General features: G+C 44.9%; 2 protein-coding genes across 8 annotated transcripts in view; both read left to right on the top strand.

Moving 5' to 3' along the window:
* LOC101065305 (pbx/knotted 1 homeobox 2) overlaps positions 1-6,872 on the top strand; it is a 52,217-nt gene extending 45,345 nt beyond the window's left edge. For all 7 annotated transcript variants that reach the window (XM_029848624.1, XM_029848622.1, XM_011611036.2 and 4 more), the window contains 7 exons: positions 693-878; positions 1,020-1,155; positions 2,375-2,472; positions 3,417-3,536; positions 3,621-3,697; positions 4,066-4,241; positions 4,744-6,872. In XM_029848624.1, coding sequence (XP_029704484.1) covers positions 693-878; positions 1,020-1,155; positions 2,375-2,472; positions 3,417-3,536; positions 3,621-3,697; positions 4,066-4,241; positions 4,744-4,991 — 1,041 coding nt within the window. In that variant the 3' untranslated portion in view covers positions 4,992-6,872. The remainder of the gene's footprint in view (positions 1-692; positions 879-1,019; positions 1,156-2,374; positions 2,473-3,416; positions 3,537-3,620; positions 3,698-4,065; positions 4,242-4,743) is intronic.
* A 2,484-nt stretch (positions 6,873-9,356) lies between these two features.
* Positions 9,357-14,252, top strand: LOC101065081 (pannexin-3). Its single transcript, XM_003970732.2, has 6 exons — positions 9,357-9,484; positions 9,640-9,836; positions 11,769-11,911; positions 11,986-12,200; positions 12,358-13,109; positions 13,668-14,252. Exons 2-6 carry the CDS (start codon positions 9,653-9,655, stop codon positions 13,724-13,726), a joined length of 1,353 nt encoding a protein of 450 aa, XP_003970781.1. The 5' UTR covers positions 9,357-9,484; positions 9,640-9,652; the 3' UTR covers positions 13,727-14,252.
* The last annotated feature ends 2,667 nt before the right edge of the window (positions 14,253-16,919 follow it).

Raw genomic sequence — 16,919 nt, 5'->3', positions numbered from 1 at the left:
CCCTCCAAGGCTGCGGCGTCACCCAGCCCTCTGCTTCTCCTAAACACCCTTTAAAAACTCTTCCTCCTCCTCCTCCTCCTCCTGCTGCTGCTGCACTTCACCTTGCACCTGATCTTGCAGGGATTTTAAACGGAGAGAGGGATGATGCGGATCATGTTCTGCTGGAAATGTGAGGGAGGAGATGAAGCTCAACTGAGACAAAGGAGTTCCGGGGGGGGGGGGGGGGGGGGGGGGGGTTGCACTTCTGCCATTTCAGTACATGAGATTGGAAATAGAAGTGCTGAACAGTCAATTAACCCTGCATCTGTGTGCTTTATGAGGCACTGGGTGCAGGCGTCCCTCCCAGAGGGCACTAACTCTTCCAGGAGACGCTAATGTTACTCTGGCCGTGATGGACACACAGTTACTGGGCCCTTGATTAAGTGAGAGCAGTTTAATTAGCTGATTTATCTCCTCCTTGGCCCAGCACTTTTGGGTCCCCCGTGTTGACCTTGAGCTGCGACGTTGGCTGCTGTGAGTGGAGGCTCAGGAGAGGGTTGTTATCACACGCTGATCTATCTTCAAGCGTCCCAGCTTTAATTATTATCATTTGTGTCACCGGAAGTCAAAAGTGTGTCTTGTTTATTTTTTTTTCCTCCAAAGCCCTCCAGTGCATATTTCCTGAGCTATTTTTGGGTCCGCTAATTGTTTAGATGGTGAAGGCCATTCAGGTGTTGCGGATCCACCTGCTGGAGCTGGAGAAGGTCAATGAGCTCTGTAAAGATTTCTGCCACCGTTACATCACCTGCCTCAAGACGAAGATGCACAGCGACAACCTCCTGCGGAACGACCTGGGAGGACCCTACTCTCCGTCCCACACCAGCCTCAACATGCAGCAGGTCGGTCGGGAGCCTCTCTGGACTCCCCACCTCAGTCCATGAAGATGAGACGTGTCGTTTATCTGACGCTCCTTCACTCAGAAGCAGGACAGCTAACTTCTTTGACGCTCGCTCACCAGCATCTTTCTGTGACTCCCCCAGGAACTAATTCAGACCTCCTCTCCATCCATGACCTCTGTCTCCAGCTCTGTTAACCCGTCAGGGATTGTGGTGCCTTCCGGGGGTCTGCAACAGGGCAATGTCGCCATGACTACAATCAACTCTCAAGTGGTGTCAGGTAAATACGCCAATATCGAAGCACCGCCGACAGCTTTCAGCGCTGGCTTGTATTTTGGGATTTTATTACTTTTACCACATATTATTTAGATTGAAAAGGATGTAAGAGTAACTTTGACATCATATTGGTTGAATACGTGTCTCTAAAATATCACAACTTTCCATCTTTGCTACATTTTGCTACAATTTTATTTCTATTTTATTCTATATTTATGTATATATGCTTATAATGCTTATAATATGTATATATTATATTATATATATATATACTTAGAATATATGCTGTATATATGCTTATAACGTTCTAATCTTATTTGTATTTATTTATTCTGTTTCTATACTTTGTATAGGTTGCTACTACAATTCAATTTCCCTACGGGGATGAATAAAGTACATCTTAATCTTAATCTTAATTTCATCTGTCTAGAAAATAGAATAAACCGCATTATAAGAGGAAACAAATCTGAGGGATTTATGTTGATTCCCACCATCCACACTGGTCACAACTGAGAGGACCAATTGTGCTTATAAATTCAAGGTTTTCTTACGAACCAAGAGGCGAGAAGTGCAAATGCGTATCGCTGCACAAGCGTAATTCATAGTAAAATGAACCCTTAACACAGAAAAATGAGTATTGAAACATAAACTCAGTCAGTATTGGCATAAATTTTCTTTACAGCATCAGGGAAGCTAAAGAATAATAAACATTGGGTGAGATATTCACAACACACACCTTTGATGGTGGAAGCTAACGATTAAAATCTACTCTTTTAATGTTCTCTTTCAGGAAATGTCTGTAGTGCTCGTTATGGGTATCACACAGCAGCGATAGTATCCTACAAAAAGTGCTTCTTCTAATGTCAAGGCTGTACAGGGAAATGCTAATCCTGCCCTCTGGAAATCCCTTTTAACCCAAAATAAATCAATGCCTCCTCCTTTGATCGCTACACAGCGACGAGCTCAAACACACTGTGATGAGAGTCTTCATCAAGGCTAATTAATCCAACAGCGAGGCAGGCTCTTCTCTTCCTCTCTTCTGTGGGTTAAAGGGGCATTAATGCACCTTGAATTTAATCATTTTATCTTTTGTTCATGGTGCTTTTGTTTGTGGTGCTGACAAGAAGTTAATAAGGCTCTGATGGTGGCGGTGGTGGGAAGCGCGTGGCTGCCGGTGGCTGCCGAAGCCACTTGATACTCATGACGGCAAATTATCCCCTCAGGTGGGACCCTGTACCAGCCGGTTGCCATGGTGACATCACAAGGCCAAGTGTTAACGCAGGCGTTGCCGCCAGGAACCATTCAAATACAGAACTCACAGGTAAAACACCACACCTGATGTCACTCACACTAACACACACACACACACACACACACACACACACACACAGAGACACAATTTGTGAATTTTCTTACTGTGAGCTTTGTTTTTCTGGTCTTAGTGATTTATCGCTGTGCTTAAAATAATCACTTTTACGTTTACGTACCTTTTTGGGCTCCCAATATCATAAAAGTAATAGTTTATAGAAGAATAACAGCTTATCCATTTTTATTCGACTTCCGTTTATTCCTCATCCCGGTCGTGGGTATGTGCTGAAATCTATCCCAGTTAGCGTGAGAGAGGCAGGTCTCCAGTCCATCCCAACACCACTTCACCTCATTTATCCTCATTTGCATAATGTATGAAAAAAAATAGGTAATCTGTGTAGTTACAACGGCTATTTCGACATCAAGGTCATGACAGAGTGACAGCAAAAGTTTGTTTATGTGTTTGATCCAGAATTACTCCTGCCTTCCATCATTTTTAACAAGCCCATAGACGTGGAGCGCCGGTGACAGCTAACGCGTTAGCTGCCTCCGTCCGTCACCAAAACAACGTGTTTGCTGAGAGGAAATGGGATTATTCTCAGCAACATTATCTGAAAAACAATTTCAGCAGAGAGGCTCGGGTCAACGCTAATCACGAGCTAAGTCACACTTGACGGCAGCACGTCTCTAATACAGCAGCAAACTTTTGTCCCATCCTTCGTTTAGCAAAGTCCTCATCTGCGCGCCAGACCGCTGACCCCCCCTCATACAACTGTATCGTCAAGGGCTCTATTTTTTCATCAGTGAGCGTCATTACTCAAATTTAGTTACCACGGTAACATTTGTTTCTGCCCTTACGACTGAAAAAAGATAGATGATTGGTAGTTTCTCTTTGTTTCCGAGGCAACAATATCCAAATCACCCCCCCCCCCCCCCCCCCTTGTTTTTGTTCTCTAGGTAAACCTGGACCTTTCATCCTTGTTGGACAGCGAAGACAAGAAGTCCAAAAATAAGAGGGGGGTTTTGCCGAAACATGCCACCAACATAATGCGCTCATGGCTCTTTCAGCATCTCATGGTGAGCCAAAGAAGTCCAGCGCATTTAGTGCGTCATAAGGAGTGGGAGCGCAGATTTTTCTGAAGGAATCATTTGTTGTTTCAGCACCCGTATCCCACAGAAGACGAGAAACGGCAGATTGCAGCACAAACGAATCTAACCCTTTTGCAAGTAAACAACTGGTGAGACGAAGCTGCACAGGCAAACACATCATTCCTGTCTGGTGTCGTTGAGGGCACCAGCAGAATTTACTGAATTAGTGGCGCCATCTCCTGGTCACATCAACGAATTACAAAACATTGATAGATAGATAGATAGATAGATAGATAGATAGATAGATAGATAGATAGATAGATAGATAGATAGATAGATAGATAGATAGATAGATAGATAGATAGATAGATAGATAGATAGATAGATAGATAGATAGATAGATAGATAGATAGATAGATAGATAGATAGATAGATAGATAGATAGATAGATAGATAGATAGATAGGAATTTAAATAGAGATTGATTGAATGATCTCCTCCCCTCGCCCCTGCTGCAGGTTCATCAATGCTCGCCGTCGAATCCTCCAGCCTATGCTGGATGCCAGTAACCCAGACCCAGCTCCAAAAGCCAAGAAAATGAAGTCTCAGCACCGTCCGACACAGCGCTTCTGGCCCGATTCCATTGTAGCTGGAGTTCTGCAGACGCACAGATCCCAAACTGGAAACTCGGAAAGTATGTCCACACTGATTGTTTTCCTGAACTTTCTCGAAGTGGACTTAGTTCATAGTGAACTGTCACTTCATAGATGAAGTTGTTAAGTTAATTCTGGCGAATTCTACGATTGTTCCAGGTTTCACCACTGAGTGTCGCTGTTAAACATTAGTTATTTGCTACACTTTTCATCACACTGAACAGACTTTTTCCACTTTTTTAAATGTCTAAATTTACCTACACACTCACTCTCTCTGCAGTGAATCATGCTTTGAGTCCTTGTAGCCTGGCTGTTTGGGTAGTGTAAGCAGTCAATGACCTCTGTACAATAAAATTATTGTATTAATTGAATATGTAAATCCTGGTAAAATAAATATTGAAAACATTTTAGATGTTGCATATTCACGTCAATCAATATACCAGTATTCATCAATGTCGTAGATCACAACGATGTCTTCCTCGCTAGGTGTTAAATCCCAAAATCTTTTAAATTCTCCCACACTGTCTGTTTGTCCTCTGTCAGACCTCAGCATGGACAGCCTTCAGTCACTCTCATCAGACTCGGCCACACTGGCTATGCAGCAAGCCATGCTGGGAGCTGACGACTCCATGGACGGCACTGAGGAGGAGGAGGAGGAAGAGGAAGAGGAGGACGAGGAGGAAGAGGAGGACGAGGAGGATGATAGAGAGGAAGGGAGGGGGAGGGGCAGGCAAATGTCCAATGTGGGAAGGAGAGATCTAAGCATGGAGCTCAGAGAGGAGCTGGAATAGAGGAGCAGACTTTCAGACACGACCGTCCTCGACCTGGCCTCCTGTATCCATCAGGGTGCCTCTCGAACAGAGAGACCCCCGAGAGCATTTAAGGGCATGTTAGGTTTTCAACAAATCCATCAGACTCTTCTGTAGAGCACTTCAGAGACCATCAAGAACATAGAGAACAATTACTAGTTTCACCATGAAAATATCTGTTGTTTCATTTGCGTGTTTTCATGGCGTGAGCTCTTGAAATACTGTATTTGAATAGTAGCACATTTTGTACTCGGGATGATCATGTCACGGTTTGCAAGGACCTAATCAAACGTGATGGTGAAAAGATTTATATTTGTTGCAAGCAGAAACATCGCATCAACTTGTACAATTAGTTTTATCTCGTTCGCTCCGTTGACGGGTTCAAACGCGAGTCCAGTCAATCGGTCCAAGAGGCTGGTTCAACCCGAGGATGTAAAGTTCCAGCTGCCGGTGAGGGACAGCCAAGAGGCAAACCTTAGAAGCCCTTTGACGTTTCCCAGTGAAACCAGTGTAATCTACGGCGTGTAGCTGCACTTGTGCTGAACCAATATGAGACTTGCTCCGCTCTAAATGGGACAGAAACGTTGTTATAAGATGGCGCTTTACAAATAAAAGCTACCCGACTTTTTAACTCCACCACAAGAAAAACAAGAAGAGCTCTCATTCATTTTATTCTTTATTGTTATATCAGTTTCTATTGATTTTAACTGGGCCACACCCAATCCCAAACACATCTGCTTTAGGTGAAGACAACCTTTCCCGCTTAGTTCGCTGATCCTAGAACAGTCTCAGAGAGTCCAAAGTAAACCCGTCCTGGTAGTTGGACACCGTGAGGTGACTCGTTAGCGTTTGGCTCCTGTTGTGTGTGACTCTCGTCGATATTTTTCTGTATTTTTATTGTTAGTCAGGTGTTGGGTTAAGTTAGAAGCTGCTAACGAAACAAGACGGAGTAGAGATGTGAGTAGTTTCAAGCACCAAACAGGACTGACCGCCAACAAGCAAGAACGCTAAACGACCCTTTCTTCCTAAATGTTTTGCATCGCACAATTTGCTGGACAAATCTGACACTGGGGGGTGGGGGTGGGGGCGGGTATTCTTCCAATAATTACACACACAAAAAAAAAAATCATTGGCTCTCATGACTTTAGTAAACCAATCTCTCTTTTTTCTTTTTCTTTTTTAACCTTTGAGCACAAAAGAAGTGTAGGAAATACAGTGTGTATATTATGCTTATTATTAGTTTGCCTTTTTGGTGTTAAAGGTTTGCATATTTATTCAGATTAGTGTCTGTGGGAGCTCAGCGAGTGTCTGGAAGAACACTTTGTAAAAGAGAGCGTCGGGACGGCCGATGGCGGCGCACACGCGTAACTACAACCGTCGACTCCTTCGGCACTGCTTGTGTGTCTCCGTGACCCCCGAGGGTGGAAAAAGTCAGCGTGACGACGCTGACAGGAACTCCAAACACAGCCAGTCGGTGTGGACGCAGCCCACAAAGGACGCACAATGACTCTGGAATCCCCACGCTCTGTCATTAAATGACAAACTGATGAAGGACGAGAGTGAGATGTGAAGGATTTTGAAGAAACTGTGAAACCTTTTCAGCTGTTTTGTACTAAAGCACCCAGAAGGAGCGTGTTTCTAATGTGAAGATGCCCACACAAGAACCCTCTCATTGAATGTTCTGGTCGTTTATTGTGAAGTTTGTTGCCCATTCAGAGTTTTTCCCGCATTACTTTTTCTAAAAGGATCTTCCAGATAAGGTGGCAGTGAATAGGGAAAATTTCTATTTCATTTGTACACTTTGTTGTCATAACCTATTGTGTTTAAACAGACCAATTTTAATAATTAAACTCTGTAAAGCAACTTTCTTTGTGTTTTTATCATATTTGAGGGTCGAGTAGAGTTGTTGTTGGATGTTGCATGACAGTTTCCCAAAACTGAAGCTAAAGTGTGTCGACGGCGTCTTGATCACCCTCTAGTGGTGGGCTGCTGTAAAAAAACAAAGCCTTAAATCCAGTATTATTTAAAACAGTGATGCTCCAAACCAAACAGTCTTTAAATAATTGATAAAAATCCTTCAAGTCATGAAGATATGACTCAAATCCCCATAAACAGTCAGTGCATCTTGAATAATTACAACAGGAATGTCAGTGGGAAAATATTACGAAATGGAACGGGGATGGGGGGAAGGGGGGGTGTTAAAATAGCTCCAGTAGCACCAGACTGTTTCTGCAGAAATAGCAGCAGAGCACCACCTCTTGGATTCTCCTTTACTGGAACATGTTCCAAAGTTAGCAGATTAAATGTTAGTTTTGCTTTTGCCTCCCATCACGTGTGTGGTCTTCCACCCACTAGTTACTGCTCATGGGGCTGAACTTGCACCGGAGACTCCCACCCAAATGCTCTCCCACCTTTGCAGTCGGCGTCCATGTTAGAAGCCAGCACAGTTCATCATCTTGGGGGTTTCTCTTCTGACACCCAAGTGGATTCTGCTCTCTTGGAAAAAATGCTAATAAGCCCTGTGGGTGTTAGCTGCACAACCTTACATTGTTTTGCACATATATAATTGCGTGTCTGTATTATTTCCTGCACCCTTAACAAAAGTGTATGTTGTTGTTATTGCTGATTTTCTCCCCCTTCAGCCACAATTTCTGCTGGGATAAAAGCCGCAAAGGCCACGAGGGCTTCGGAATACTGCTGCACATGAGCGGATTTGATTACATGTGTGACTTTAGAGTGGGGCTCTAATATACGTGCAGGAAAAAGTTCTGACGCCTCAAAAGCATTAAAAAGTGGGTTCTCCAAAAAGTTTTGGCATCATAATCTATGTCCAACGAGGAAAGAGTTGGTCAGAGAGCATAGAAGCAGTGTGAAGGCTGCAGCATATTCTCTATAATATCTTCACTATAAATACAGCTGCTGAACATGGACGTTCCATTTATCATAGGGCGACATACCCCGCAGGAGAAAATCTGCTCATAAATCATAAATATTTTATCCACTTTTCTTTTATTACAGCAGGGTCAGGATTGTTGCTGTGGTTTACATCAGGCCAGCGGTGTGAAAAAGAAATGCTGCGAGCCCTCAGGGCGAGGAAGGAAGCCAAAGGTTGATGGTCTGGTACCCTTAGCTTAGCTTTAGCAGACAGTCTCGACTGCGTAGATGAGATCTGAGGCATCGCGTCATCCAGATTGATGGTGTGTGTCCTGCTAATGTCGCAGGTGCAACATTTGGGACTAAAAACTTCTCTTTCCATTACATTAATTTTCCATAGTCAATTCTGAGATCTATTTTCCTTTATTCACCTCTAACTGCAGGACACTGAAACTTGTAAAGCACCTTTTTTGATACCTACATAACTACATTTTTATATTGTCATGGTTTAGCTATTATCAAACAATCAAAATTGTTTCAAGGCGCTTTGCAGAATCCCAGGGCCTGACCCCCAACAACTAACAGTAGCAAGGAAAAACTCCCCTTTAACAGGAAGAAACCTTGAGCAGGACCAGGCTCATGTCGGGGGACCCTCCTGCTGATGGGGTGCTGGGAGGAGGAGAGGAGAGGAGAGGAGAGGAGAGGAGAGGAGAGGAGAGGAGAGGAGAGGAGAGGAGAGGAGAGGAGAGGAGAGGAGAGGAGAGGAGAGGAGAGGAGAGTTGATGTCTCCTGCTGCTGAGCGCGTTACCCACAGCATGAAACATGCATGTTAAATATCAACAGCAGCCTTAAACCAGCTGCCATCTTTCATTTTAGCTTCAAGCTTCAAATGGCAAGAAGAGATACATTTTGGTTAAACCATGATTATAAATATCTTTAAGAGAATATAAAATATGAAAAAATGTAGACCTCAACATAAGCTGAATAAGCCACCTGTTTTCTTTTTCTTTGAGAGCTCTAAATTTGTTTTTTCAAGTTAAACTTGATACAACTGCACGAGCCAATCGTTCACTTCAATGTTTTCAAATGTGACATCCCATCCGTGTCCTTTGATCCCATTCTTATGATCCATAGTGTTCCCAAAAGAAACATGGACGTGTGGACTCAAGAACACGACTTTCTTTTGCACAAAACATCAGAGCCGCAAAGAACCGAGCAGCTGAACTGCAGTAAAAATAGTCCCTCCGAATGACAGAGGCTAAAAAAGCCACTGGGCAGAGGTTCTGTTGTTTGAAGTGGGCCACAGCCAGCATCCCTCACAGTGAGATCAGCTACACACACACACACGCACACACACACAGACACACACACACACACAGACACACACACACGGCTGCCTGTGTAGAGGAGGGAGGCTGAAATCTGGGTACCCACATGTCTTCTGTAATTACATCCAGGCCCAGCTCGGTCTGGTCCAGCCTAGATCTACCCTCTCATTTACAAAGGCCCTCCCTCATTACTAAAGCAGCGTTCCAACTTAGCGCAGGCTGTCGGAGGAGCTCCATCTCTGGTAGAACCACGGCAGGAAACTAACACAAAAGGTAAAGGTTGGATTTCACTTTTCTGGATTACCTGTTAGACCTGTTTATTGAATCCAAAGGCGGGCTACGGCATCGCTGCGGCAGACAGAGGTGAAAGGTCACCGTGTTTTGTCTGCTCGGTATTACCGGGAAGTGTTCGGCTCTCTTATCTCCAGGCAGGTGTTGAAAATGTCCATTGCCAAGGCAGCGGCCAAGGCCATGCTATCTGATGCCCTCCTGCAGGACAGCCCTGGGATCCACCGGCTCAACCACCTGGAGCTGGAGCTTCCTCTGGACAAGGTCATCAAATTCGTGTCTGTCGGCCTTCCGCTCCTGCTGGTGTGCATGGCTTTTGCCCGGGAGATCTCTCTGGGTGAGCACTTGCCTCTCGCTGTCGGATTTCTTGTTTTCCTCCACACCTGGTCAGTGTGATAAAAGCATGAGATTAAAAGAGGAGAACTTATTAAAAGCAAGAAAGAAGCACTTCTACATTACACATAGCACCTGTCATCTTACCCATGATAAAGATGCATTCATATTGTCTATTTTTATGATGTCTACTTGAGAAAACAGCAAAATAGAACAAAGAGCTGAATCAAATCCAATAACTCTTGACTCGTGACTACTTGAGCCTCAAATCCAATCCAGCCATTCAAAGGCCAGTTTCTGAAATAGCAGACCATCTTGAAAGTACAGGCGGTAGGTCTGGTCACAGCGGTGCAGCACATGACGAGCTTCTGATTCTGGAATCATAAAATGGAATTCTTCTGCGCTGGTCTGCAATCATCCTGCTGCTGCTGATTCTAATTGCTGTGGGGGATGATTGAGAACTGCAGCGTTCACAAACGCTGACAAGCTGTAATTACAGGGTAAACATCCTCCGTGGCAGCTCCCCCCCGATTTGAGCCAAATGAGAGGATGTGTTGATTAAGAGTGGGGAGGTGGGGGAAGGAGACGCGGTGCCGTGTGTGCGTGCACGCGTGCGTTGTTGACGTGCGCTGGCTAGAGAAACGCTCAGTTCTTGGGTTTGACAACAAGAGCTTGATTGCGCCGCTCGTCTGGATTCGGCGTCTGGTCTTCTTGCAGGTGGACTCTCAGCCAAAGAGAGAGTGCAGCGTCTGTCAGTGTTAATTGCACAGTGTGAGGAGGAAATCGAAGCGGGGTCTCACCTTGCCAAGTGGCGAGGGCTGCTGAGACGGGTTTAGACGATTTAGACGATAGATACACGTTTTATTTCATTGTATGTAGGTCATATTTTAATGGGACATACAAACCCTGGCAGGGCCACCCATGGCAAACAGGTCCTAGGTGAGGGATCATTGCTGCAAAGTTTCCCTTGCCCGGATGCGGGTCACCGGGGCCCCCTCCTGGAGCCAGGCCTGGGGGTGGGGCGCGTTGGCGAGCGCCTGGTGGCCGGACCTCTGCCCATGGAGTCCGGCCGGGCGCAGCCCGAAGAGGCAACATGGGTCCCCCTTCCCGTGGGCTCACCACCTGCAGGAGGGGCCAAGGGGGTCGGGTGCATTGTGTTTTGGGTAGCGGCCGAATGCAGGGACCTTGGCGGAACATTAAATTTATATTATTAAATATGAATGTGCAAAGATCAAAATTCCTGCTTGATAGTAGTGAGGCCACTTTATCGAGAGGGGGCGCTGTACTGGAGACACGTATGCACAGACAGACAGGCAGACAGACAGGCAGGCAGACAGGCAGACAGACAGACAGACAGACAGACAGACAGACAGGTAGATAGATAGACAGACAGACAGACAGACAGACAGATAGATAGATAGATAGATAGATAGATAGATAGATAGATAGATAGATAGATAGATAGATAGATAGATAGATAGATAGATAGATAGATAGATAGATAGATAGATAGGGTTTGAACTGCAGGCAAAACTCATTTTCTGGCAGTAAATTAGAAGCAGTTTCAGAAACAGAAAGCAGATGTGGCTGTAAAAATAAATAGAAGTCGTGCTCAGAAATAGATGGAACACACCCTCAGTGGACTTCCACTCTGTGTTCTGGGGTGGAGCGCTGTGGAAATGAAAGGGAAGGGTTGAGTGCAGATTCAAGTTAGAATAAATGTGGTTAAGGAAAAGTAAATGTAAGGTGGGGGAGCCAGGTTGCTGTTTCACAGCATGCATTTTCATAAAAAAAACCCAAGTGAAATTAATAAAATGTGTAAAAAAAGGGAAGCTCTCTCTGGACGGTACAGGGATTTGCATCCATGTTATCAGAGATATGAAGTGTTTGACACTGTTGACAGGACAATGATGTAGATCGTTTCTCTGGTCTGCAGGTCCTCAGATCAGCTGTTTCCCACCCAGCAACTTCACCATGAAGCAGGCCAGCTACGTTGACACGTACTGCTGGGACTCGCTCATGCACCACGAGTCGGACAGCAACGGGAACTTTGAGGAGCGCTCGCTCTGGGTCCACAAAGTAAGAGGACGCGGGTGTTTTTGATCTTTAAATTCTTGCGCTTTCAGCTACGTCTAATCATTTCCTGCATCCAGATGTTTCCCTACTCTCTTCTGGCCATGGCGATGTTCATGTACCTGCCCGCTCTGATATGGCGCCAGCTTGTGACGCCTTCGCTGGGCTCAGACCTGCTGTTTATTATCGACGAACTGGACAAGTCTTACAACCGCTCCATCCGGTTGGCTCAGAGCATCCTGGAAATGCGACAGACCACAAACAACCCGCTGACGTTTCAGGCCGAGTTGCAAAGGTAACTGAATTCCTGAAAATGATCCTTCATCGCCAACACCCAATAAACCTCAAGAAAAGGATAGATTTGTTGGGGAGTTTCTGGTAGTTAATGAAGATAACTGGGGAGCGTTGGACATGTTCAGATGTTCCTGAAGGAGTTCTCTGTGTGTTTTCAGAGCCAAGAAGAAGAGATATTTCGAGTACCCTCTTCTGGAGCGATACCTGCTGTGCAAACAAAACTCCTATTTCCTCGTGAGCATGCTGTTCTTGCGGGGCTTCCTTCTCCTGACCTTCATGACGGCTGCCTGCCTCTACCTGGCGTACTTCCATCTGTCTGCCTTCCTGCAGGACGAGTTCAGCTGCTTTGTCAGGACAGGCATGCTACGGGATCAGAACTGGGTTCCTGAGCTGGTTCAGTGTAAAATGATTGGCCAGCTGGTTTTTCAGGTGATAAGCGTAGCCAATGGCGCCATCTACGTCCTGCTGGGTCCTATAGTCCTCTTCAGCCTTATCCGACTCTTTGTTTGGGACACGACCTTCTTCTCGGTCTACGAGGTCCTCCCAGCTCTGGATGTTATCAACCGCCGCAGGCTCGGGTGCCCTTTGAACGATCTCAACGTTCTCCTGCTCTTCCTGCGCGCTAATGTCGCCCACCTGAAGTCCTACGGGCAAGTGAGGGCGTTGTGTTCTCTTGCGCCACCACAGGTGGGCAACGTCGGTGCGGGGCAGGGCTTGAATGCGATGCTGACGCAAGAAGAGATGGAGGAGCGTGAAGAGGCCATGATGGAGCTCTCAGAGGAGCTAGATGAGGCCAAGCAAGAAGCGAAGCTTGACCTGGTGGATATCATGACAGTTGTGGGAGCAGCTCAGGGCAGAGTGGTGAACTGCGGCGAGAAGAAGCCTCTTGTGGAGGAGAATATGAGTCTTGGTACCGTAACACTTATTTATACACTCAAACGTATCTTGCTAGTTGCAATTTTCATCTACATAATTTGGGATGTGCAAAAAATTATTAAGTGAGCACCAGAGGAATAACAACATACTCTAAAATGGAGAAACAGCTTTAGAGATATAAATGTCCATTTTTGCGTCTGTGTGGTGTTGTATGTGTGTAAGGCTGAATACAAACCAGATTATTTTCAGATTTTCAGTGCAAAATGATGGGAGAGCAAAGATTTAATATGTTCAGTGTGAGCAAGTTTTGAACATTACAGTCCTGCCAATGCAACCAGACAAAATCAGCACGACCCTTGAGACAGCACACTTGTCCTTTGTAGCAGCAATATCTTTAATTGAAATGACAGAAAAGAAAAAGATTTGGAGGTCAAAGATTCTTATGTTTTTTTGTGAGGGCAATTAAATGGAGGGTCCACTCTGTACCCAGCTGCCACTTATTGTTCTGCAACATTGAAACTTGCTGGCTAATGTAAAGGAGGGACATGTTTGGCACTTTCTAGCTCTAACTGCCCTCTCTGTCTTTTCACAGAGCCAAACCACCAGGGGTACCATGAGTTGAAGGAGACCACACCTTTTAGTCATTATTAGCCCTCCAGCAGCCAGAATCAGAGTGATAGCAAGGGGAAAGCAGGGGGAGGGGGGGCTACAGTAGATTCTCTACAGTACTGGTGCCGCAGTGACAGTGGACATCAATCAAAGTGCCCGTAGTTTAAAAATCGTGGGGCAAATGATTCTGATTGTCACTTGGTTTGACCCCATTTGGTTGTGAAATAAGCTTTGATGGCGGACAGTATGAGAAGAACACGCAAGTAAATCTAATTATTGTGTGAGAACATGAAGCAAATTTAAAGAAAATGTATTTAGAACATAAGCCTCAATGTATATAAGTCAACGGCTAGACGAGAACTATTGTACCAGTCTGCTCGAGTCGTGTATCGCTGTAATTTCTTTGCTTTTCTTTACTGCCTGTAAATGAGAAAAATGTCATGTGTGTGATGAAAAAAACGATGACATGCCATTACTGTTCCCCTGACAGAGGAGGGAGCGTATTAGATATGAGAGTAATGTAACAGACCTTTACATCAAGAATGTCTTTCACTTTCAAATAAAAAGATTCTACATTTGTTCTTTCTAAAATGTTGTTTTTCCTCTATAGTTTTGTTTGGGATTATTCACCGTTTAAGCATATGGCACGCTTCGGACCTGACCTATGAAACACGTGCAAACTTGACGTGTGCGACAAGCTGATCCATTAACCGGGTGTGCCGCGAATTGCGTGGTTGTGTTCAAGAATATGCAGAATATATGTCGATTTTTTAGAATGCGCAGTGACGCAATGATGACGGAGAGAAAGAATCTGCCGTGCGCGTGTCAATCTAAGGATAGTAGACACATATCATCTCTCAGCAAAGTCATTTTTGAGCTTCTGGATGACCTCAGGGTGGATTTGGAGCCAGTCACAAAAAGGAGTTTTGCCATATCTGCTGTGGAAAATCTCCTTGCACCACTAGATCCTTCCAGCGTAGTTTTTCTGGTGTGTGGTCCCAAGTGTTAAATGCTGTTTTGCGCAAGAAGGGCGAGTATATTGAGTTTCCACGCAGTCGGGACGCAGTAAATGATGCAAAAATCGGCTTTTTGAAGTAGCTGACTTCTTCAAAACAATAGGCGGAATGCGCTCAAGCTTGTTGCAGACACACACGTCCTGTCAAGGTTCAACTATTATTATTATTATTATTATTATTATTATTATTATTATTATTATTATTATTAGTAGTAGTAGTAGTAGTAGTAGTAGTAGTGGTGTCGTCTGCTTCTTGTTCCTCGATACAGCAAAACCCCACGGGTTGGAGCAATATGCCATGTGGAGGATGTGGAGGAAAATGATGCTTGGCTACATGCCGGACAGATTCATGCTGCGGGACTGCAGACGCGGGCCAACTTGACTCAAAGCCATTTCTCATGAGCCCTCTGATGCCTTTAAAATGTAATTAAACCGAAACGAAAATCCACATGAATGCGCTTCAACATTGCGGCGTGTTTTGAAACAAGTTACAAGTTACAGCCACCAGAGAACAGAAAATCAGCGATGATCGGAAAAGAAACCTTGTCTCCATTTCCTCCCCTTCCTCCAAACACATTTTTTAATTGGGGCTTCGTGTTTTGCCAGATTGCGCTGAGTCGTGCGTAATGATGGTGCACCTCCAGTGCGCTTTTTCGCCATCGGCTGAATGGAAGGACCACTGCCACTGCAGGACCTCCCGGCTGTTACCAGGGCACGGACGGCCATTGTCACCCCAGACACAGCGCTGATCAGCTGCTTCTTGTTCACAGCGATAGCCTGAATCTCACGGCGGAGGACGCGCGCCTCAGTGGACGCAAGCGCTCAGCTCCGAACTTAATTGTCCGTTTACAGCCACTCTGCTCTCGCGCTGAATCCTTATCAAAAAGTCCTGTTATAGTTGCGTATTCACGCCCACTAACATGACGCGCATTTGGCTCAAGCACTTCAGAGCTCTTATTTGGGATCTTGGTATCTCCTCTCTCACCAAAGATTTGTGTGTATAAAAAGTAAAGCTGCTCTACTAACCGGGTGCACTGAGGATTGCTTCCGCCAAATGAGCCAAATAGGACGCGCAATCTATTTCTTTGCCTTTATAAATATATGCAGAATATACAGTATGTAGATAATCAGAACGCGCAAAATACTGATGTCATCGTTTGACACCCCAATGACATTGATCAAACCTGAAACTGACACCAGTGTTTGTCGGTGTTTTTGCGTCTATTTTTGGCATGTTTGAAAGGCAGGTGCACACTGGCACAGGCCTAGGCGCACGGGGAGAAAGAATCTGCCGTGCGCGTATCAATACATAAATTGGTAGAGACATCATTTATCAGCGATGTCATTTTTGAGCTGCTGGATGACCTCACACTCTATTTGGATCCAGTCACAAAGAGAAGCCATGGCATATTTCTTATGGAAAAACTTGCATTTTTTATATTGTGTCTCCATGGAGACATTTAAATAGGGCTGCCCGCACCACGTTCGCACCTATATAAAGTGTGCAATCGTGGTGGATCGCCCGCTACACGCCCACAGCACATACATGGATTTAGTTTGCTCACGCCATTTAGCGCTCAGGATTTAGGATTTTTGTATTTAGCTTTACTACCACTACTCTTACAATTTATAAAATAAAATCCCAAGCCCAGGTCAGAAAAGGGATAATTTCCCAAGTGGAAGAGTTCAAGAAAGTAGGGATCTTTTTGAATGTGGGGCGGGGTGATGAGACAAGAAATGATGGATGGATGAGTGCAGCCTCTGCGGCAGGGGCCGCTGTACCCACTGTGCTGTGGTAAAGAGAGCAGTGAGCCAGAAGGCAAAGCTCTTCATTTAACATTCCAGCCCTCACCTTTGATAATGAGCTGTGTGTCCTCACCAAAGAATAACACCACAAATGCAAGCAGCTAAAATGACCATTAGGGACATTAAACCTCATTTTGCCATTGTATCCTTAGTATGTGTAGCTGGAGGAAGAGACGGACACTTCTCGCAAAGGTCAGGGGTGATTAGTTTAAAAAGCTAATGTGATGTCATTGCTCATAGTTTTTCCACTGTCACATGATTTATCACTGCAATCACAGCTGCATTTACAAGCAATTATAGAGCCATTCAAATGCAGTCTGTCTACTGTGTTTCATAATCATTTTTATTACAACACAGCCACAGATATCACTGTTTACTGAAGCAAATTAGGAAGATTTAAAATCACATTTTGCA

This window comes from Takifugu rubripes, chromosome 15 (genome assembly GCF_901000725.2).
Source record: "Takifugu rubripes chromosome 15, fTakRub1.2, whole genome shotgun sequence".
NCBI classification, from domain to species: domain Eukaryota; kingdom Metazoa; phylum Chordata; class Actinopteri; order Tetraodontiformes; family Tetraodontidae; genus Takifugu; species Takifugu rubripes.
The sequence above is the reverse complement of the archived record's forward strand: the minus strand, read 5'-3'. Positions and strand labels throughout refer to the sequence as shown.

What these genes read in the sequence shown, in the direction of transcription:
- LOC101065081 (XM_003970732.2), top strand. Translation starts at nt 9,653, where the DNA reads ATGTCCATTGCCAAGGCAGCGGCCAAGGCCATGCTATCTGATGCCCTC. An exon ending in GCTCGCTCTGGGTCCACAAA is followed by an intron (nt 11,912 to 11,985) that starts GTAAGAGGACGC and finishes TCCTGCATCCAG; the next exon opens with ATGTTTCCCTACTCTCTTCT. An exon ending in GGAGGAGAATATGAGTCTTG is followed by an intron (nt 13,110 to 13,667) that starts GTACCGTAACAC and finishes GTCTTTTCACAG; the next exon opens with AGCCAAACCACCAGGGGTAC.